We start from the raw sequence: 21,683 nt of genomic DNA, 5'->3' as shown, positions 1-21,683 counted from the left end.
ATCTACAATCGGTATCTTTGCGCAGCAGGAAGAACTGGTCACGTGACTCCTCCCTTTACAACTCTGGTCACCATGTTGGGTGCAGTATCGAGGGCTTCGGCTGCAGTTCTCAGGGGGGTTAAAACCTCTCTAACACCAAGCAATTTTCAGAATGAAAGCGCAAAAATTGTTTCAGTCCTTTCCATTAACAGTGAGTATATAAATTTTTCGATCCGATACGTAATTCATGATCAATACACAGGGTGACCCTTTGAATAAGTCACATAGTTTCGTACATTAATTTCGTAAGTGGACTGTATAGTTTACGTAATTGTAAGTAAATATTTCTTCGGACTTCAGTAAATCTATTTCATTGATCGAAATTTTAAGCGAATGTAGGATAAGGTTTGACCCTTCAGTACGGCAGCCATTGTGTATCACAATGTGATTTAGTGGAGTAGTAGGGTGTAATAGTCTAAAGTTGGGTGATTAGTCCGTTGTATGTTCACTAAGCTTGGCCGTTTTAGTCATTATGCAAAATATATATTTTTATGAAGAATGACCTTGGAATTTTAACCCATCCCAATTTCTTAATCTGTTACAGAATTAGTGTTCTATTATGGTGCGCTTTCCATGCCAAGTACCTGCAAGGCAACACTTCATTTTATAGTTTACTTTTTTTCATAGGAATGCAACACAGTTTTTAGTAAAGTAATTTTCCAGGTAAGGTGAATTATGCAACTGCACCGCAGGCAAAGACAAAGGGAGCGTCTGGGAAAGTAGTAGCTGTGATTGGTGCTGTTGTTGACGTACAGTTTGAAGACAATCTTCCACCAATTCTAAATGCTCTTGAAGTTCAGAACAGGAAGCCTCGCCTTGTGCTTGAGGTTGCTCAGCACTTGGGTAAGTCTGGATGGGCAGCTGTAAATACCTGACCCCGTCTGTGCAGCAGTAGAACCATATAATTTTTTGATTATTTTTCCCATGTAATATATTATGAGTAATGTACCAAAGTTTATTAATACAATTTATTCATTATGTCAGGGTGGTTTTAATGTACATGGTGAAAAAGGAACTCATTAAAAATATGCTTAATTTCCTTACATTGGGAACATCAGTTATATATTGATAAGAACCTCGTCATGTATTGAAAGATGTCGGAAATCATTTCACATTTGTAGTCAGAAAGAATTGAGTTGTGTTTTTCATGGGGTAAGGTAAGTTCTTTTAGTTTCTGTAACTCCTCTGAGCAATGAATTTTTCTGTCATGTGTGCATCTTGAATTAATGTTGATAATGTGATCCATTAAGAATCTCTTCACCTTCAGTTCCATCCTGGATAATTTATACAGAAATGAAAGTGGTAGGTGTCTTGCTGTATGTTGTATAAAATGAAGGAAGGTTTGTACAGAAATTTAAACCTGCACATCCACATGATGTGGAAAGAATGTAGTATAAGGTTATAGTAAAACCTAATATTTCTTTTGTGATATGGGTGTTTCAAATTCTGTCTTACCCTGAATCCTTATCCCTGGACATTTAATTTTGTGCTTTTACATTTCACAGAATACTGTACCACCTGCTCTGAAAATCATTAACTCTGCATTATGCCAACATAGTGTATGTGAATTTCATACTGTAATTCTCAGAATATACAGCAAATTATTTCCCTGAACACCATTAACCAATTGATCTTTGCAATGGAGACGAGTTTTCGTTCAGATATAGGTCGTGCTAGTAGTGGTGGCACCTAAATGCTGAAGCTGTCACCCCTCTAGTGTGTGCTTTGGACAGGTCCATCTCATATGGCCAAAATCAGTCCATTGCGCAAGTGCCAACACTTCTACCACAACCTATAAAAACTGAATTTTAAATATGTAGACGACCTTCAGTATCAAAGGTTTTTGAGTTTCAAAGGTACTCTTCATGCAAAATGAGAAGTTCAGTACTGATTATTTATACCATAACAAATATTATTGAGTGATTTATTAGAGGACAGAAGCTTTGTTCAAAGTTATTTAATGTGTTCATTCCACAAGGTTGAAGTTTTTAGTCAAATGTGATGTATCTTTTGACCATTATGAGGATGGCTTACAGAATGTTCTATGCTACAAAAAGTATTTTCTTCATTGTTTTTTTCATTTCCTAAATGTGTCTTTTTTAAGCTTTGTAATTGAGCAAGGTCCTTTGATGTTGGTGGTAGTGAGCAAGAAAGGAACAAATTTCTACTGCATAATTACCGAATCCACTTTGCCAGTTTCTTTTTTAGTACCAATGTTTGCTTTTTATATAAATGTTGTTTTGTGTTGTATTTGCTGCTGTACTTTGAAATATGCCATAAGAAGCTTTAACTTCGAAATAAAATTTAGGAACATGAAAATTTGCATATAAAAATATGCTGTGTGTAGGCTATGTACTATTTGTTACTCGAGAAAATCTTTGACCTTGGCAGTACAGTCCCATTTGGAAGTCCAGTCACAATAAATCTTTGGCTAGAAACTGATGTATTCCAATTGAGAAAACATTGCTGTTGACTGGCTGAGTTCTATTTGTAAGTTAATTTAACATTATTTTCTGTTTTCAATATGTTTGTGGTATGAAGGAAGTACAAATGGTTACCAGTTGAAAGGAGAGTAAAATCATTTGTTGATAAGCTAGGTAGGTGATGTCATTTGAAACATCTGTATAGACAAGCAATATAGAAGAGTTATATTTTGCCTTTTTGCCAAGCAGACAAAAGAACAACAAACTATTTTGGAGTATTGGTTGCAACCGTTGAACAAATTAGACAGGAGAAAAGATAGAGAAATTATGCTGTATTGAAGTCTCTTATTTTTGGTAACATCTGTATGTTCCCCCACAAAGTCTGCTCATACTGTCAAGGCCAATTTTTTTATCCTGAGTAACAGACAGTTTATCATGAAAATTGGTCATATGGAAATACCATATTTACAGAAACTCCAGTTTTGTATGCACACTGCAATAAAATACTCTTTCATAGAGAGTTGAAATCTGGTATATAGGCTGGATACCATCAGTTATTTTAGTTTCCACTTGGCCAATTAGAAGTCCTATTTTACAACAGCTCAGTGAATTTTTCATTTCATTACATGTCAAGTCTGAAAATATTTCAAATAAAATTGATGGTGTTTGTTGGTTGAGCTATAAACATTGGGAATTACTGTGGCAACCATTGGTTTGTAGTGTGATGTATTTGTTTCAAGATGCATTTACAAGTGCAAAAAGGACTTCATTTATGCTTCTATGTTGTACTTATTAGCATAATAAAAGAATTGAATTGAACCATAGGAATAGAGAAGATTAGACATGCAGTCTCCTAGCTGCAGCGTGATAATTTTTGTAACTTTTTTTAGAACTATGTAGTATCTAATATTGCATTGGCTGCATGCTATCATAATGTTTTGTAACACAGTAAGTAGTATTTTTCCACATTTATTTTGATGTTTGTAATTATGTTTTTATTTTGTATGTAGGTGAGAACATAGTACGCACCATTGCTATGGATGGCACTGAGGGACTGGTCCGAGGTCAGGATGTTCTGGATTCAGGGTTTCCCATTAGGATACCTGTGGGAGCAGAAACACTAGGGAGGATCATCAATGTAATTGGTAAGGGCATGTCATAGTTTTTATTAGTGAAGTTTTTGTGTTGTATGTCAAGGGAGTTATTTTCATTTTGCGTTTGCTTTCCTTAAGGTGAGCCAATAGATGAGAGGGGTCCAATTAACACCACCAAGTATGCTGCAATCCATGCAGATGCTCCAGAGTTTGTGGACATGAGTGTTGAGCAAGAGATTTTGGTGACGGGGATTAAAGTCGTGGATCTTCTTGCTCCTTATGCAAAGGGTGGCAAAATTGGTAAGAGCACAGAGTCTGTGGCATTCACCCTTCAGGACATTTTAACTTTGGTCATCAGAAACTGGCACTAAATTTGAATCTGACTGTAGTAGATAATTTTATTTTTTAAAAATCGTATTTTTAGGGTTGTTTGGAGGTGCTGGTGTTGGTAAAACTGTATTGATCATGGAGCTGATTAACAATGTAGCCAAGGCCCATGGTGGTTACTCAGTATTTGCTGGAGTTGGTGAGCGAACACGTGAGGGAAATGATCTATACCATGAAATGATTGAGTCTGGTGTCATTTCTCTGAAGGACAAGACTTCCAAGGTAAAGTGTATGTTTTGAATTTTGATTACGTTACATAATTATGTTTTTCAGTCCATGACTTTTTTTTTATAAAAATAGGCTGTTCAACTTCTGTATGAGAGTAGATATTATCTTAAAAGCTGAGATTATTATATTGTTTCATCTTCATAGGATGTGTACTAAGCTGTACACAAAATATATATAATTAAAGGAATGATGTTTTTCCACGTACCGGAATTTCAATTTGCTGAGTGGCCCAGCTGATTTCAGATTGGTTGTACAAGGAAGAGAGGACATTATGCTGACTGCACACTTATGACATATTCTTAATAATCAAACCATTCAATTATGAATTAAGATCATTAATCTCTAACTTCTTGCCCTGATGTTGGAGGCAGCAAGCACCTCTGAAATTTCAATAAACTTCTACTAGACTAGGCTGTCCAACAACCCAGAAGACGGTCATCTTAGTATTTAAACATAGTTTGGGCAGTCAGAGTTGTGGTTGCTTCTTGATGGAGCAGTGAGTATTACATGATCAGTGGACTTCATGAACAGAGGAGACCAGTTTCTGTTGAGTTAACTGAGAGTGGCAAGGTGGAATGTTTTAAGGTGAATGGCAGATGGTAGGTGAAATGGTTAACATTTTACAATCTATCGACCAGGTATGCACAGAATTATGTGGAGAATCATATCCAACCCTCTCCTTGGTAATTTCTGTAAGTGGTGCCAGATGTAGCATTGTGGAACATTGGTTTCAAATGAATGGTTACAACACTACGCAAAGAAAATGTAAGAATTGGCAACAATGCAGTGCAGCTGCCGATGCTACTATCATCAGGTTTCTTAACAGACTGAGGTCTCCCTGCTTACCAGCAGACCTACTTTGCACTGATTGGTCATTCAGAAAGAGCAGAACTTGACCCAGCCGAAAATTCCGCTGAAAAATACTATAATATATGCCAAGAATATTAAAAAAAAAATTGGAAAAATATTACTAAAGGCTCGGTACTTTTTAGTTATAGTAAAATAAAATTTTATTCCTTCATTCCCCTTTTGCAATGTTTACTATACCAATTGAACATGTCCTGTCTTTTTTACATGGTAGTTATTGTGCAAACATTTGTTAATGCTGTTTGCAATGGTGGCATCCACTGCACTTGACTGTTGTCATCCGATTTAACTTATATTTTATTGATAAATGAGTCAGGAAGTAAATACTTTGTTTACATGAAATAAATTTTATCATAGGTAGCACTTGTGTATGGCCAGATGAATGAGCCCCCCGGTGCTAGGGCTCGAGTGGCTCTGACTGGCCTCACTGTTGCTGAATATTTCCGAGACCAAGAAGGACAGGATGTGCTGCTGTTCATTGACAACATTTTCAGGTTCACCCAAGCTGGTTCAGAGGTTAGTCACTTTGGACATGATATAAGTGTGATCTTAACAGTTATAAACGTCATATACCTCACCACCTAACACTATTTTTGTGATTATGGGTGATATGTCCAGTGTTAACCATTGGTCTTTATTTTATTGATTTGTTTTTCAGTTTATTTCTATTTCTTCTGCGAAGTGCCATGTATTTTAACTTGTTATTGTCCTGTAAACTAAATAACAACGCATCTTGTCTTTGCAGGTATCTGCCTTGCTGGGCCGAATCCCCTCCGCTGTGGGTTACCAGCCAACTTTGGCCACTGACATGGGTACCATGCAGGAAAGAATCACCACAACAAAGAAGGGATCAATTACATCAGTACAGGTCTGTAAATGCCTTGCACCAGAACAGTAAGTCAAAATGTGATTCCAAAACACTTGTTTGAAGTTCTTCTTTTCTTTGTTTTTCCTTTTTTTCCAATGTATTTTTGAGAATGACTCTTTAGACATGTTTGCAGCTTTTTCAATCACTTGTAGGCGATCTACGTGCCAGCTGATGACTTGACTGATCCAGCCCCTGCCACTACCTTTGCTCACTTGGATGCTACAACTGTGTTGTCACGAGCCATCGCTGAGCTGGGTATCTATCCTGCTGTGGATCCACTTGACTCAACATCCCGTATCATGGACCCTAACATCATTGGTGCTGAGCACTACAATGTAGCCAGAGGTGTGCAGAAAATCCTACAGGTATGGGTGATCTCTTTCAAAATCAAGTTTGTTATATTAAAATCTATGTGAGATAAGAATGTTGCTTTGAATTGGTTTAATTTGCTTTACCATTAATTATGTTCCAGTAATTCTGGGTTATAATTTGTGAAGTAATCATTATGAAAGTGTTTTTGTTAAAATAGGACTACAAGTCTCTTCAGGACATCATTGCTATCCTGGGTATGGATGAATTGTCTGAAGAAGATAAGTTGACTGTAGCTCGTGCTCGTAAGATCCAGAGGTTCCTGTCACAACCTTTCCAGGTGGCTGAAGTGTTCACTGGTCATGCAGGCAAGCTGGTGCCATTGGAAGAAACCATTAAGGCAAGTAGTGTGTTGTATAATTAATAACATCCTCCGAGGCATGCATTTGTTCTGAATATATTGTTTTGTCATCAGCTAGTCTCTCCCATTTCTCTTTGAAGGTGGGTGAAATTAATATGTACTGCATTTGTGTATTCGTTGTTCATGTCCAGGAATTTAAGGAAACATTCTTAAATTTTGTGTAATGGTAGTAGGTTGTGGTAGTCAAGTAATTGAAATTGCATTTTAACTTTTTCTGATGACAGCAGCAGTGTCAATTCCATTTTATAATTGCGTCTGTATGGGAAACTACTTTAAGTTCACTGTGCATTAATCCAGCCATTTCCAGTACTTGACCAATCTTGTGGCATTGTTCCCAGTGTGCGTGCTTCCATTGTGTCATGTTATTGTACAATGTTGTCAAAGCTTGATGCTGTGCTGTATGTATTGATTGCAAAAAAAGGATGATATTTTGGTGCTACTCATGAGAATGGTATAGAGAAAAGAAAACTGTTGCTCAAAGATGACTTTGTAGTAGAGTTGGTAAGCTGAGGTTATTTGTAAGTAATGCAGTTTAAATAAGTAAAAGTATCTGCATGTGTGCGCAAGTTAGTCTATGTTCCAGTATCAACCAACAGCAGGAATGTTGGTGCTTACAATTTTGTGGGATTCTGAAAGGCCAGTTCTTGGGCATTATCAAGAATATGGGTGTGATAAACACTATATGTTACAGTGACATGCTGAAGCAACATTTTGGAATAAATGCTGAGGACAGTTGTCACGATGTTTTGCATGACATTTCCTGTCCCAGTACTGCTGATGTACCCTTCAGACACTCCAGCAGCTGCAAGAAGCAAGTCCAAGAATGTCTGGCTTACAGCCCTTACGTATCTCTGGCAAATTATTTGTTTAGACCCCCTCAAAAATGCATTAAGAGGTCATATTGTTGATGACAATGAGCTGAAGGGAGTGGTGTAATGCCCTAATACATTTTCCTCTGAAGGCACCTAAAAGCTTGTGCAGTGCTGGACCATGTTATTTGGAAAGCGAGACAACTTGATCAATAACACGTTTAATGAGTTCTGTATAATTGTGTTAATTATAAAAAACTAATTTCGGCTTATGTTTAATAAATTTTACTGTATAATGGCATGTACATTGATCTTACTTCAGCATTTTCTTGATTTTCTAGGGATTCCAACAAATTCTACATGGTGAATATGACCACTTACCTGAAGTTGCATTCTACATGGTTGGACCTATTGAGGAAGTGGTTCAGAAGGCAGAGAAACTTGCAGAATCAACAAATTAAGGTTTTCTGTAAGAGTTCAGCCAATAAATAAATTCCTTGTGTACATTACCCACTGTATAGTATGAAAGAACATTACCAGTCCATAATAGTGTATGACTACAAACGTGTTCAGGTGTGCTTGATTAAATTACATGATGAAGCTGATAGGTGAAGAACTGTAACACACATTTCCTTTTATTGTTATTTGTACATCTGAACTTCACAATACACTTGCAGAAAATCTGAGTTTTTGGGTAGGAATTTAAACATTTACATTGCACGTTAGTGGATGTATAGTGAAATAATTGTCATGCATTTCTCATTGTTTCTATTATAATGTGTGGAAGTCATGCCACAAATAAAATATTAAAGGAAGTTGTGTATACCATTTTGATATATCGTGAAAAGTTTTGGTGTGGATCAATTCCTAAGTTCATTACACTTATGTAGTTTTTTTCTTCTTCTCCTTCTTCCCAGTAGTTTTTAATCTGTGATCTGTGTACATTGGATTACAGAATTTTGCTGGTAAATGAATCTTTTCAAAATATGGTGACAGGTAAGTGCATTTTATCTATTCAGATCTCAGTTGGATACATGACTTGACTGTTGGAACTTTGATGTGCTTCTGCTTCAATGTTGCTGTACCATTCAGATTGTACAGCAGATATCTGGAGGATTGACAAGGGATTTGTTTCTAATTAGGAGTGTTCAGATAACATGTTTTCTGAATGTGTCCATTGCAGCTTCGTCTCACTGGCTTTAGCATTTGTTTCTGCAGACACCTTGCAAAGCTAATCACACTACAGCTTCAGAAAATTATTTTGCTAAATATTCACCAAGCTTTCAAATTGTGTTTTATCTTTTTAAATGTGCTTTTCTTTTTGAGAAAAGTTTTGATCTGTATAAAAAGCAAGATAACAAAATCAGTATTATATTATTTATTATACCATCTACAAAACAAGTTTATTAGTTGATTATTATATTTTGAACTTAACTGGCAACATGTTTTGGTAAAGTATCCATCCAATCATATCACAGAACTAATGTGTGTACTAACTGTGATGCTAAAATCATTCCGAATGGAATTACTTTGAAATTTGTAGTGATTCAGATTTAATTTTATTAGCAAACCTGTTTTGATGTACCTTAAAACATTGGTTATAAATAGGTACATTTGTTACAAACAATTGCATTAAAGTGTTAGAGATTAATATTACATACATTAAAACTATTAAAATGTTATTTATGCTCTAAGAAGCTGGGAGAGTGAATCTTTGGTCATATTATGGACTGACCATATTTGATGACAATGGAAGAGACCTGAATTCATTCAGTAATTTTGAAGATGTGGTGAAACAGACTCATATAACAAACCCACAACACTTCGTGGAAAGAACACTTGACCCATTTTAGAAAGTATGATAAAGATGAGTATGAATGGGATCTTACACAAGTAATGACTTTAAAAATTAATTATTCCTAGCCATACACCTTGAATAATGCTGTACAGCTTGGCCTTATGGTTTTATATATCTCATATTTTGGAAGTTATTGACTGAAGTCCAGTTTGTCAAGGTTTCCCTAATTTTCTTCAAGGAAGACTGGTGTCTCACACATGTCTTCGATCATCACTTGAAATCCTCACTAGTTAACATAGCTCAGGATTTGGTAGTGTTAGAAAAGTACCATGTGGGAAATTTTTGGAAAAAGTGAAATCTGGTACAAAATTGCCATGCTATATCTGCACAGGTGAGCTGTCAGATTGGGAAACTGAAGGGGGTTGTAAGGTCGTATATTCTGTATGTCAAAATCACTAAACTATGCCTGACAAATGTGTGCATTACATCGAATGCTCGTTCTTTTGTGGTTGGCTGTCCCAGTGGTTGATAAATGGCAGTATGCAGGTGCAGAATGTTCTGTTTCTCAGGTTAATGGTGACCCACACATTGTGTTCCTACCCACTCTAATAATAGTTTGTGAATACATGTCAGCTGTGTGTTTGGTTTATACATAGACAACCTGATAAGTTGAAGGGTTTAAAGTGATAATAAAGAAACAAGTAGCTTTTTTAACAAGTTCAGGCAAATATTTGGTGATGGATAAAAATGACTTCCAGTCTGGACATAATGATTAAAATAGGAGTTTGAACAGTTTTGCCCCATATATTATTATGTGTGAAGTGCATTTGAATTTATCGATAACAATACAAATTTATTTGAAATATGTTACCAAATGCTGTGAAAGATGATTAGGGAGCTGCAGCAGGAGGTGGTGGTTTGTAGTTAGGATCATCCACTACACAGCTGATTTTCCAATCCCTAGGCACAACTGGATCAGTGAGTTTTCTAAACTGGTCCAGTGGGCAGGCAGTATCACAACCTGGTATTGTGAGAGGATATGGATCGTGGTCTGTTGTGTTGCGCAGGAACAGCTGCAAAGTTGAGTGTTACAATTGAATTCACCCCATAAAAATTAATGTACTACTGTAAATGTTGCATTATGAAAGGGATGTTTTCATTGAAAAGTAATCCAGTATTGAAAATTTGTGCAATTTGCACATTTTCATTGTAACGAAAATGTATTAATTTTCAAGTACATTAATAGGAAAATTTATTAATTTGCAGTTCAGAAAGTGAGTTAATACGTGCTAAGCATTTGATGTAACAGCAAAAAAAAACAATAAAAATCCTCAGTAATTGTGTTGTACTATGCAGCCTTTTTGGACTCTGAAATCTGGCTTTTGTCGTGCTACTTGGATGGGCTCATAATGCAGACAAATGTTGAGGACTGGTACAATAAGGTCACAATTTATTGTATTAGTTACCAGAACAAAATTATTTTATTTAACACTACCACAGTCCACAACTTGCTATTACCAGATGGTGTGCGAATCTCATGCAGATGGCCATTAGTGCTGAATAGAAATTGTGGCGTAGTTAACAAGTTAGAAAAGTGGCTGTGAAGTAGGGAGCACTGATGCGGGTGGAAAAGTATTTTTCAGTTCTGACGGGAAGCATAACAAGTGAACTGGAACCTGAAGTGTGTAATAAATTATGTAAGTTACCCCTGTGACATACATTAGGGGCAGTTGTGTTCAAGCTCAGCACTAAGACCCCTATCTGTACCTATTGGTTAGGGTATTGGGTGGACCCTAACCTGTTTTCTGTAAGTTTGAGGAAAGAGTTATGTTGAGGCTGCCCATACCATAGCCACTATACTAATTGAACTAACAGTTTGCTGCTAGTTATGGTCATATTGAGTAAGCGTAGTTATCATCAAATGTCTTACCTTGATGTGGTGACCGGTTTCCTTATTATGGTGAAGTTCTATCAGAACCATAATACCATAGCCAGGAATTTGAGGATCCCAAACATTAAGTGCAGATAGAAGGTTTGAGATAGTGGAATCATGACCAGCATACATGAACATTTTGCGACGTACTGAAGTTTGTGTGCCTTCAACTTTTTCTTTTGTGTCTCTTATGATCTTCTTTAGTAATGGCCCTGAGATGTTAACAGTAATACCTTGTCGGTTAAATACAGCACACAGAAAAATATAAGTTAAAATTATATATACTATATATAATTCTTTAAATTGTTTTGATAAGCAACATACGCATTCCCAATGATGTTACAAATTAGCTTCTTTGCAGAGATGAGTTTGGATTGTGGTTAGCTGATGTCTCACATAATCAGTTAATGTATTATTATTTAAACCAAATAATCTGGAAAGACTTGCCTACATGTATTCTGGTAGTCTGTGTAAGATTCATGCTTAAAGTAATATTCATCAGCGAACATGAATATGTAGGAGCTGGTAGCTGAGTCAGTAAACTGACTGGCTGTTTAAGTGGATGGGCAGAATTAGATTCCCAGTAGGGCAGGAATTTTTCTCTTCCACTTAATCCATTGAATAATTAATATTTTAATAAAACACTTACTAAACGTAATTTATTTGCTAATAGTAAAAGTTATTTAAGGAGTGAGAAAATATTAATAATTCTTCCATAAAAATAAATCAGACATACAAGGAATTTGTAAGATAATACTAGCTAATGTTCATCAAATGAATTAAAGTATGATGCTCAGCCAGCCTTCTATCCATTGGGTATAGGGGACATAGGAGCAGGAGATAAACTGGCCAGAGCATGAAGCTGACCACTCACCTCCATCCAATACAAAGACTAACAATGCATGGAGTTTTACTTCCACTTCCCCATATATCACCATGACATAGTGCTTAAGGACAGGGGTAGCTACCTATGCTTTTTATGTCAGTGTTTTTTTACAGGGTTTGCATGCAAATGATACAGCTCTGTCTTTAAATTTATTATTGATGCCACATGCATTGCCTGAAAGGAGCATTTTCATTTGTTGAAAGTTACATTTTTGATCGTCTTTTATAATTATATAAATGCTCACCCAAACCTGATCCTGAATCATCCCAACCAAATTCGTGTTACCAAAATATGGTTTCCTTTGCTGTCAATGAAGCAGAAACTTATGATTTTTTGACAGGTGAGATTTCTGGAAGTGCAATTGTTGACTTTGTCAGTTGTGTAGTGCTAGAATATTATTTTGAAAACTATTAGAAAAAGTCATGGCCTGGCAGTAAAATTGTTATACATTTCTAACCAAGTTTAATTAGAAGATAAAGATGTTATAAAGGAAAGTTTGGAATGCCTGTCATCAGTAGGTGGTTTGTGAATTATATTTAACATGCAGTTTATTTATTAATTGTTTATTACCAGTGTCCAAAAGGGATTTCTGGTGGTGTCCTATTTTGAATTTGATCATATTCACCAAATGTTTGCATGGTGATAACTTACCTCCTTTCAATTTCTGTAGTTCAGTATTGTAGGCATTGAGTACAAAACTGAAAACTGTGAGTGGAATAAGTCTGTTAGGATAAATTCCATTTGTCCACTCTGGTAGAGTTAGATTGAAATCTTCCTGAAACATTCAATTCAAGACTTGATTTGCCAAATAGATTTTTTTTTTTTTTGTAAAATATAATCCATGCAGCTAATTTCCTGTAGATGAAAGAGCTGAGGGGGAGTAAATTTGTTATGTTGATTATGATTATCATAACAACAACAATAATAATAATATTAACATATCACAACAACAACATATTTTAGTTGTCAAAAAATAAAATTATTCACACTGCTTTAAATCAACTTCTAACATACAGATGCAGCCTTTGTGATAAATAAAATAAAATAAATTAAATCCTATTTCAACACGTCACAAAATGGGATGTTTCTTTCCAATAGCCAGGATTTCATTTCGTCCGTCTTTCATTAAGACGTCTGTGGTTTGTTTGTAAGAGGCGTTATCAGTGACCAGAAAGGAGATTGCAACGAACATGTGTCATGTTTTTAACACAGCACAATCACAAGACAACAATATCAGACTTCCATACTGCCGCACTGACACAGACTGTACTGACTGACAGAAACTCCTTCCTTCCTTCCTTTATTGAGTGGTCCACAAATTGGGCTCTCCCTATAAAGTCAGCGTCCATAATCTGTGGATCCAGTTCTATTATGTATGAATGTAGAGGTTATTTAACTCAAAATGTAGTGGTAGGATGATAATATGTGATGAACTCGAAAGGATTAAAAATGAAACCTAAATCATGGGAAAGGTGAACTGAAAATATATACCTATACTCCAAATTGTACTGAAGGACCCATATTTAAATTATCCATCTTCTTTTTGAAATTATAAAACCAGAAGTATATACTGAAAAACACAGCCGAGTGCTCATTATTTGTGTTCCTTATTCATCAGTTGCCAGGTTCAAATCTTGGTCCTGAGACAGGCTATTGTGACTGATTTATTTCATGGTTTTCTTCAGTCCACTTTAATATTTTTCCAATTCATGATTCATTAACCCTTTAAAATCAAGTTTTAACTGTATGTACCAACTGCTTTAATAGTCATTGTCTCTGCGTTTTGTACTTATGGGCTTAATATGGGTCTCACTACAAATATAAAATATTTACTTGCATAGTGTTAACCGGTTTATATTTGTAATGGAGATATGTTGTGTTTTCTTTGAGATACACACTGAGTTATTAAATGTTATTTAGATGTTTTTTGGTTTCAAAGGGTTAACAGTCCTTTTATCTGATACTGCATAGTGTGCACTACTGACTACCCTTAAATAAACAACAGATATATTTTAGATAACAAAGGATTACAATATTAGAATAGAATTAAACAAAATGTGCTCTTATTACTTTCACATTTTTAAAATATTAAAGACACTGTCACATATAGTACAATCTGACTATTCATCTTTGTTCTTACCTCAGCTTTGAGTGTGCTGTAAAGGGACTGTACATCATCTGGATCTTGATATGTAGTACCAGTCTTTTCAGCTAACACTTGATACAACTCTGTGGCATTGTAAGCAGCTAGAATATTACGCACTTCTGTACTGGCTTTCACGTTGTTCCTTTCGTACTGATATTTTGGACATGGCACTCTTACCAACAGCAGCTGGTGTGCAAAAGAACATATTCAGTTATCAGGACTTATTTCATTTGCTTTTATAATTTTTTTTAGCTTCAGCAGTGTCACATTTTATTAGTACATTTAAATGCCCTATTCTATTTCCATAAGTTTAAAACTGTGGGTAATTAAAAAATTTCTTTTGTGGGGAAAAAGGGGGGGGGCTTTAGATTTGAGTCTAGCTACTTAGAATGATACAGTTATATTTATATCTTTCAATAATCAGACATAATCATGGTGTATGTTTGAAAATGCATCCACACTGTTGCTCGAGATTAAGCAGCAAATGTTCATTACTTGCTGAACAGACTCAGTCAGTGCTGGGACTACTTTCTCTTGCACATGTAGAAGTGTTTCAAAGTTGTATTTCCTCACATACAAAAAATACTCAGCATTTTAACATTTCAAAAATTGAGCTATTACGCACAAAAATGTTTTAAAATATATTTTTATTACTCAATTTAATCTATTATATGCCTATGTGTAATTGTTTATATAATTACTTCTAACTCCTGTTTATTGAATGTTACTAGCATGGTAAAAACATAAGTCTTTAAACTTATGTTTATAAATAAGTAGATATTAGCCTTTACTGTGTTATGTTACATCTGATTTCATATATCTCTATTTCAAACATTCGAGGGAGATCACTGATATAGCAAACATACTTACTGAATCTCTTTCAAGAGGTTCACTGTGCAAGGGAATAGGTTGCCAGAGAAGGTCAGGATTCCATTGCTGTGAAGGTGCAGGAGGCCAAAGTCCTGCAAGTTCCAGCTGTGCAGACATCTTTGTTCTATCTACATCAGTAGACTGGGCTACAATTATTTCAGGAGAGTATAGAGCTCCAAGGAACTTATTATATCGAGCTCTGAGATACTGACCTTGGTGATACTGAGCAAGTTTCCCACTCTGAAAAGTGAAGTTGATGTATTGATGCTTATGTATTACAAAAAATCAGTTGAATTAGGGTTTCAAAGAGGAGGAGGAAAGAATATTTATGAATCTGGTCCCTTTATTTCATTATTGTTGCAAGATACAACAGTATTTTGTCAGAGATGTTCAGCACCATCAGAAAATGGCAATAAAAAGCCTTGAGGTCATGTCTATAATTTAATTTTGCAAAAGGGGGAGTTCAACTGAACAAAGAATAAAGATTAAATTGCTATGATTCACAAAACAACTACAGTTCAATTTGGTTTTACATTGCAAGATTTGTATTTTCTTGAATACCAATATATGAAAAGAAGTTTATTTTCTGTTTTACCAGATATTTTGGAGGACTGGGAACGAATCCAACAAAATATAACACTTCAGAAATATAATCTTCTACATGCTAACTAAACTAAACTGAATTAAACCGATTAGCTCTCCTGCAGTAGAACCCAGAAGTTCAGCACCAAAGTACATGGCCCTGAGCCAGTTTCATTGATTACTCTTCCTAACAACCAACATGGGGTCCGCAGTGGCCGCGCGGTCCGAGGCGTGGGCCTTGTGCCGCTTGGTCGCTGGGACCGTGGGTTCGTATCCCACCCAAGCCATGGATGTTTGTCCGCGTTTTTCTGTGTTGTGCTGTCCTGTGTACAGGTAGGGGCCTTGCGACGGGCCGATCCCTCGTCCAAGGAGTCCTACCGAATGTCTATCGACGAAGCCAACGATAAAGTTGGGACCCGCAGTGCTCAGGCACTTGAAGAGCGGGTCGTTCCCAGTATCCCCAGTAACAACCAACATTCCTTATATCCACCTTAACGCTAATCTCCTTCTCTTTCTCTGTCTTCCAAGTAACCACTTTTCAAGCAGTTTGTCTCTCTAGTCATTCTTAATGTATAGATTTCACTACTCTAGCACAATAGGTTTTGCCTCATGACGGATACAGATTACAGTCTCCGAAACATTGTTTTCAGTTAAATTAGGATGATGGATAATGTCAAAAAAATTTTAACTCAAGTTTCATATTTCGTGTTCTCAGCAGATTCAAGAGAAGACCTAAACAGTTTCTTCCCAAACTTCATGACAAAAAATAAAGTGACAAACAAACTTACGTTGGTAAGTTGGCCCCAGCCAACAGGTTCAAAGGTGTAGTTAATGTATGGATCCGTGGGGTAAGTGTCCGCCGGAGTCCGCTGTCCGTGGCGAAATAACTACAACAGAAATATGTAAATGAAAGAAGGCGGAAAATGAATGTTTCTGGGTGTAAGCACCCCCTGTATCACTGGATTTCCACCTACCTACCCACTACTCATCTCATCAATTATGTCATAATGTTATAAATAAATATATTGAATAAACTGTAGCCTGTTTCACACTCCGTCTGTTTAATCCTACTTTGTTTCTGTGCTCTGTAAAAGATTCGTAAGTTCAATATAAAAATCAGTGCCGATGAGGAAAGCAATATTACAGATTACACGGATTTACAGTAGTTCACTCAGTCTTGATAATTAAGCAACTGTTTGTTTCTATCAGGACTATCTCATGTTCGAATCCCCCATTCTGGAGAACTATGGCAAAGCGATGGGTGGGCAACGCGAATATCCATGCCCAGGACGGTATTCGAAAACCTCTACCGAAGTTTTCTCCCGTCTTACACATCTTAGTGACGCTGGAATCTGCATACTTAAAGCAAAACACGTTTCTAGTAATGAAGAGACAAAGAGAGACGAAACTTTTGTTCATATGTTGCCTTGTTAATCAGATGCAGTCTACGTCCTATTACGTTGCTTTGAGGATGCATTCTTCGCCGAAGGGCATGTGGCAATGCATGTTGCTGAGGTGGTCGTGTTTGTTCGTTTGTCCATATTTCATCTACGAAAGTACTCTTTGGATTTCTGTGGAAATTACTAATGCATTTGTACGCCAAAGACATTCGAACGAGGCAGTCGTAAATTTCACTTTGTTTAATGATGCTGTATTGACTGCAAAGGTTATAATGGTGATTCAGTATTGCCTTTAGTAAATCTGGGGTACGTTATGTGACCATAAAAATTAAGAATACAAGATGATACTGTTATTCTTCCAACTTTACGGAGATGCATACTGTCTCCATCGTTAAGACTGAAGTCTCGTCACCGACCAACACGTGTACACGGCGCCGAAACGCTCATTGCCGTGATAACCTCAGATCGCACATGTAAAATTGAAAGTACATGTTGGTCCAGAAACGTCTCTAGTTTGATATAGTTTTGACTTGGCTAGATTTGACTTGTAGTTTATACATAGCACGTGCTGAGAGATTCCCTATTGGAAATTTCTCGGTTAGTATGTCACTTTTCAGTGCCTACTCTGATGAGCTATAGTTTGTTATGATTTCGGATACTAGAAGGTTACTGAACTACGGGACAGGAAATTTATATGATCCAAGATGTACCTCAGTTTAGACAAGAAGGTGAAGGAGAGTATTTCCACGCAACAGCCAGAAAAATGAACTACACCAACGAGGAATATGCAGACATGCATCTTGTCCTTGGCGAAAGTTTCTTCAACTTCTGGACACCTAGTCTTCATTTTGAACACCGGCTGTGAATCGTATATTTGTTTTTGTTTACCTATTTTTTAGTTAAATAAAGAAAGTGTGTTCTTCATCCATCACATTGGCTAATACTTGTTCTCAAGACGTCAAAGCAGGCGTAACAGTGGTAATGGTACGACTTGGGAACGGAGTTACGATGCTGCAGTAGTAATTACTTGCAGTACTTAACAGTAATTCAATTTTCGATTCATATTAATGTACAACGACGATGTTATGCCTGCATCACTTTCGTGGCATGCTTGAAGAATCCCTAGCAACCGCTGTTAAAGTGCTAGTCTTTAGCTACGTGTGTGTGGAAGACAGCTACATCAAGGCTGGACATGATGATGGCTGTCTCTCGGGTTGTAGCGCTTTTGGAAAGCAATATTATTAATCTTTATATAATTTGACAAGAAATACTATGTTTACAAATGGTGAATTGGCAAGGATGGATTTGTGGCGTATTTTAAAGGCAACATATAAGAATATGTCTGGGAGATAACAAGTGAAATATTCATTTGTGGCTGAGATTCTGACCTACATGATAACCGCGACGTTAAGTTAATCTTCAGCGTACGTCGTCATTCGTCAATTTACAAAACCATGACAGTGAACCTTGTAACACTAACGCTTTGACAGATCCAAATAGGTTATCATAATATATATCGTTTCCATGATCCATACTGTAAGTTGCTTTGAATTGATTCGTGTTCCGTTGTTACATGTATACACTTTCACTATTACGGTGATATTTAAAGTACTATGCGATACACCGTAGGAACAATGAACAACTGAATTTACCCAATTCTTCACGTGAATACTGAGGATTCCTTGATTTATAATTATTTTTACAGTAATCGTTCAACAGGACATATTTAAATAAGGCCCGATCAGGTACTGTAGTAGTTAGGCAGGTTTGTTTTCGGTAGATACTCTGTATAAATCTCGGTCTCTTATCGGCTATTTTAACTGAGATATTTTGTGGCCTACTCCAGTAAGTAAAGACCAATGCCGTCTCCTTCAAAATCCATAGTTGTTTATAACTATTTTATCATCTCATTCGACGTTATTTACTATAACACTTGCAGATTAAAGAGCGTCATTACGTGATCTAAAAATCAGTAAATTAACTAATTTAACGGTGTATGTATGCGTAGTTATCCAGCTCATCTAGAAATTCTGTGTTACTGAACCCGAAGTTTAAGCATCGTCATCACAAAAGCCAGCCATTAGACACTCGTCATTCGCTAAGTCCGCCCGTCACTGTTTTGGAGTATTTGGTACTTTTAAAGCAACACATGACTGCCAAAGCAAATCTGACGATGTTAGCAATGCAAGTGGGAGTATTAAAGCTGCGAAAATATACATACTTTAATAAAATAGGACTTAGAATTACAATATAAAGTTTTGAATTCAACGCAAATTTTCTTTTATCTGCCATAGTTTACTGTGCAAACCTTAATGAGTTCCTCACTTTAGTATAGTAATGTGTGCCTGTCCGTTAAAACAGCATACGAATTAAACGCGAATAAACCCGTCATTTCCCTGTTTGACCGAGTTTATTTTACGGAGCAATGATTTTGGAGGAACTGCGAAACGGAAATGAGGGTTATTCCAAACGAGGTTTGAGAAAAATCAGGCCTGCCGCAATGTTGAGTTGCTGCTTGTAACAATGCCCTTTATTAATTACTAAACCAACCCCCTCCGAGTGGGGGGGGGGTTGGTCAAGTTTTTAAATCTTTAATGTCTTACTCAAGTCATTTGTTTACTCGGCATTGTTGTGTTTGGTACAACAATGCCGAGTAAACAAATAGAACGTAACATTGTTTGGTGACGTCATTGTTTGACTACGACGACAAATCACAAATTTTTATAGTAGATTACCTCCCCATACACACATACTACGGGAAAAATGAAAATGTAGCAATTAAACATAAAAGATGCAAAGAGATAGGTCAACAAGTGCATCCAGAGTCCGAAGATGGCTGTCTTCCGGGTTGTAGTGCCGTGTAGTCTCGTGGTAGTTTACCAAAGCCTTGAAAATACCAGTCAGTATTCAGGTTATTATACATTAATTAATTACTAACATTGTTACCCTTATTGATATAATTACATATTATGTTCGACAGGTGGAATTAATAATTTTGAAACCCAAAACTGTTGTCATTAGGCTGTTGTACACACGTCCCCACATGGACACCTATTACTCATTCGTGCTCAGAGTCGACTAGAGCTGCAATGCCATTTCGGATATTATGACAACTGTACACTTTTAGCATTGTCCTTGTTGACTACTTTGTTTAAAAATATTAAGATAGACTTACTACATGAACAAGCTGAAGTTCTGTTTCCGTCTCTGAAAATGGCGATGCAAATAGTAAGTATATTTGTTGAAACATTGTAAGCAACGACCATACTTCTCTGAAGATCATCTTGAAAGCACTGAGCCCTACTGTGACAGTACGAAAGCTAGTCGGCAATATTATTTTTGCCATAACTCCTCCCATGAGTTGCATAATAAGATGGCAGAAGTAAGAGCGTCCTTCAGCACTTTTAAGGAGAGGTTATTAGATTAGGGTTGGAAATTTCAATAAAAATGGGACCAGTGGAAATTATACGGAAAATAGTGGCACCTGTTTCGCTCTTGTATCCATAGGGCCTCAGTTTCTGGAATATAGGCTTTGAAAGATTCGTTTTTAATTGTCTGTCACATGTTTTGTTTTGTTACGTAAAGTGTGGAACGGTAAGGACATTATATAACAAGGAACTTCATGGTATATACAGCTAACTAAGTACAGGTGGCAAACTCACGAAAACTGTCGTGAACCAGAGATGTAATCTGTTTGGGGGGGGGGGGGGCGCACGAAGTGCATTCAGAACTTTGCCAAACATAAATTTGGAAATCTGAGAATAAGGGATGATCTAACATACTCTTTGGTAAATAACTCGAATTTTTAGCATTACTAATATATTAATTCATTTAACAGGATACTGTGCCACTTCCATAAAGTTTGGAACTTTAAAACACATTTCTCTAAGATCCATATTAATATTATTATTCCTTTTCATGTTCGGACAGATGATAACAGCATTCCAGGGGTCTTTCAATCATAAATCTGTATTCATTTTTTGTAACCTCCACTCGAGCTCTACGTTAACAGTAGGCTAACTAAGTGCCCCAGAAGAAAATCAAGCCTGCCAGACGCTACAAAGCGTTGCAGCAATTGCTGACTGATGATTGGACACGCGAACCGGTAGTTAAGCTTTTGTGTTCGATGCCATACTATTGTATCTGACGCATAATTATATATATAAAAAACCTAGAATATGAATGGAAATATTAAATATCTATTTTATTTAATTCCCGACATGATTCTGCCCATCACGGCCACCAACTTCATCAGTATTGCTACTTTATGTTTGTGATGATATTAATTTCATAAGCTACTGTTGACAATATCAACATAATTTATTTATTGATGCTATGTGGGCATAGGAGACACAATGGCAATAACGTTGCGTACTTATCTCTGACTTTGTAGTCGAATTAATGGCAAAAAAGTGAAAGTAGCGCAAAATGTAGTCAGGTCATACTAAAAACGGGTATTATATAGCACAGTTTTGAAAGTTTTCTGATTGTTAATAATAAAGTATTTGGGTTAGAAAATGTGAAGGAAAGAGACTACTTGGAAGGTGTAGGCCTGAATTAGAAGGAACATTTAACATGGATCTAAAATAAGTGGGATGAGAGGGAGTGGACTGGATTCATCTG

The 21,683-nt window shown here is 36.4% G+C and overlaps 2 protein-coding genes across 2 annotated transcripts; one reads left to right on the top strand and one right to left on the bottom strand.

Moving 5' to 3' along the window:
• The first annotated feature begins 32 nt into the window (after window positions 1–32).
• Window positions 33–8,260, top strand: ATPsynbeta (ATP synthase, beta subunit). The gene is made up of 10 exons (XM_022079501.2): window positions 33–190; window positions 703–882; window positions 3,473–3,607; window positions 3,695–3,856; window positions 3,981–4,165; window positions 5,396–5,554; window positions 5,784–5,906; window positions 6,059–6,271; window positions 6,436–6,615; window positions 7,787–8,260. Exons 1-10 carry the CDS (start codon window positions 73–75, stop codon window positions 7,904–7,906), a joined length of 1,575 nt encoding a protein of 524 aa, XP_021935193.1. The 5' UTR covers window positions 33–72; the 3' UTR covers window positions 7,907–8,260.
• A 548-nt stretch (window positions 8,261–8,808) lies between these two features.
• Window positions 8,809–20,395, bottom strand: LOC110837411 (venom acid phosphatase Acph-1). The gene is made up of 7 exons (XM_022079507.2): window positions 20,236–20,395; window positions 16,449–16,547; window positions 15,079–15,318; window positions 14,203–14,394; window positions 12,714–12,837; window positions 11,174–11,388; window positions 8,809–10,316 (listed from the first exon to the last, which is right to left on the bottom strand). The coding sequence occupies exons 1-7, from the start codon at window positions 20,341–20,343 to the stop codon at window positions 10,134–10,136; spliced, it is 1,161 nt and encodes a 386-aa protein (XP_021935199.2). The 5' UTR covers window positions 20,344–20,395; the 3' UTR covers window positions 8,809–10,133.
• Between the last annotated feature and the right edge of the window lie 1,288 nt (window positions 20,396–21,683).

This window comes from Zootermopsis nevadensis, unplaced genomic scaffold (assembly GCF_977971745.1).
Source record: "Zootermopsis nevadensis isolate Lab colony 2312 unplaced genomic scaffold, Znev_1.0 Znev_ptg000018l, whole genome shotgun sequence".
Taxonomy (NCBI): domain Eukaryota; kingdom Metazoa; phylum Arthropoda; class Insecta; order Blattodea; family Termopsidae; genus Zootermopsis; species Zootermopsis nevadensis.
This window is presented reverse-complemented; position numbering and strand designations above follow the sequence as displayed.

Bases quoted from the DNA above. Each gene is read 5' to 3' on its own strand.
- ATPsynbeta (XM_022079501.2), top strand. From the start codon at position 73: ATGTTGGGTGCAGTATCGAGGGCTTCGGCTGCAGTTCTCAGGGGGGTT. The intron at 5,555-5,783 runs GTTAGTCACTTT...TTGTCTTTGCAG, and splicing joins TCACCCAAGCTGGTTCAGAG to GTATCTGCCTTGCTGGGCCG. The intron at 5,907-6,058 runs GTCTGTAAATGC...AATCACTTGTAG, and splicing joins GATCAATTACATCAGTACAG to GCGATCTACGTGCCAGCTGA.
- LOC110837411 (XM_022079507.2), bottom strand. From the start codon at position 20,343: ATGATCTTCAGAGAAGTATGGTCGTTGCTTACAATGTTTCAACAAATA. The intron at 16,548-20,235 runs GTAAGTCTATCT...TTTCTGTTGTAG, and splicing joins AACTTCAGCTTGTTCATGTA to TTATTTCGCCACGGACAGCG. The intron at 15,319-16,448 runs GTAAGTTTGTTT...TTCACTTTTCAG, and splicing joins GCTGGGGCCAACTTACCAAC to AGTGGGAAACTTGCTCAGTA.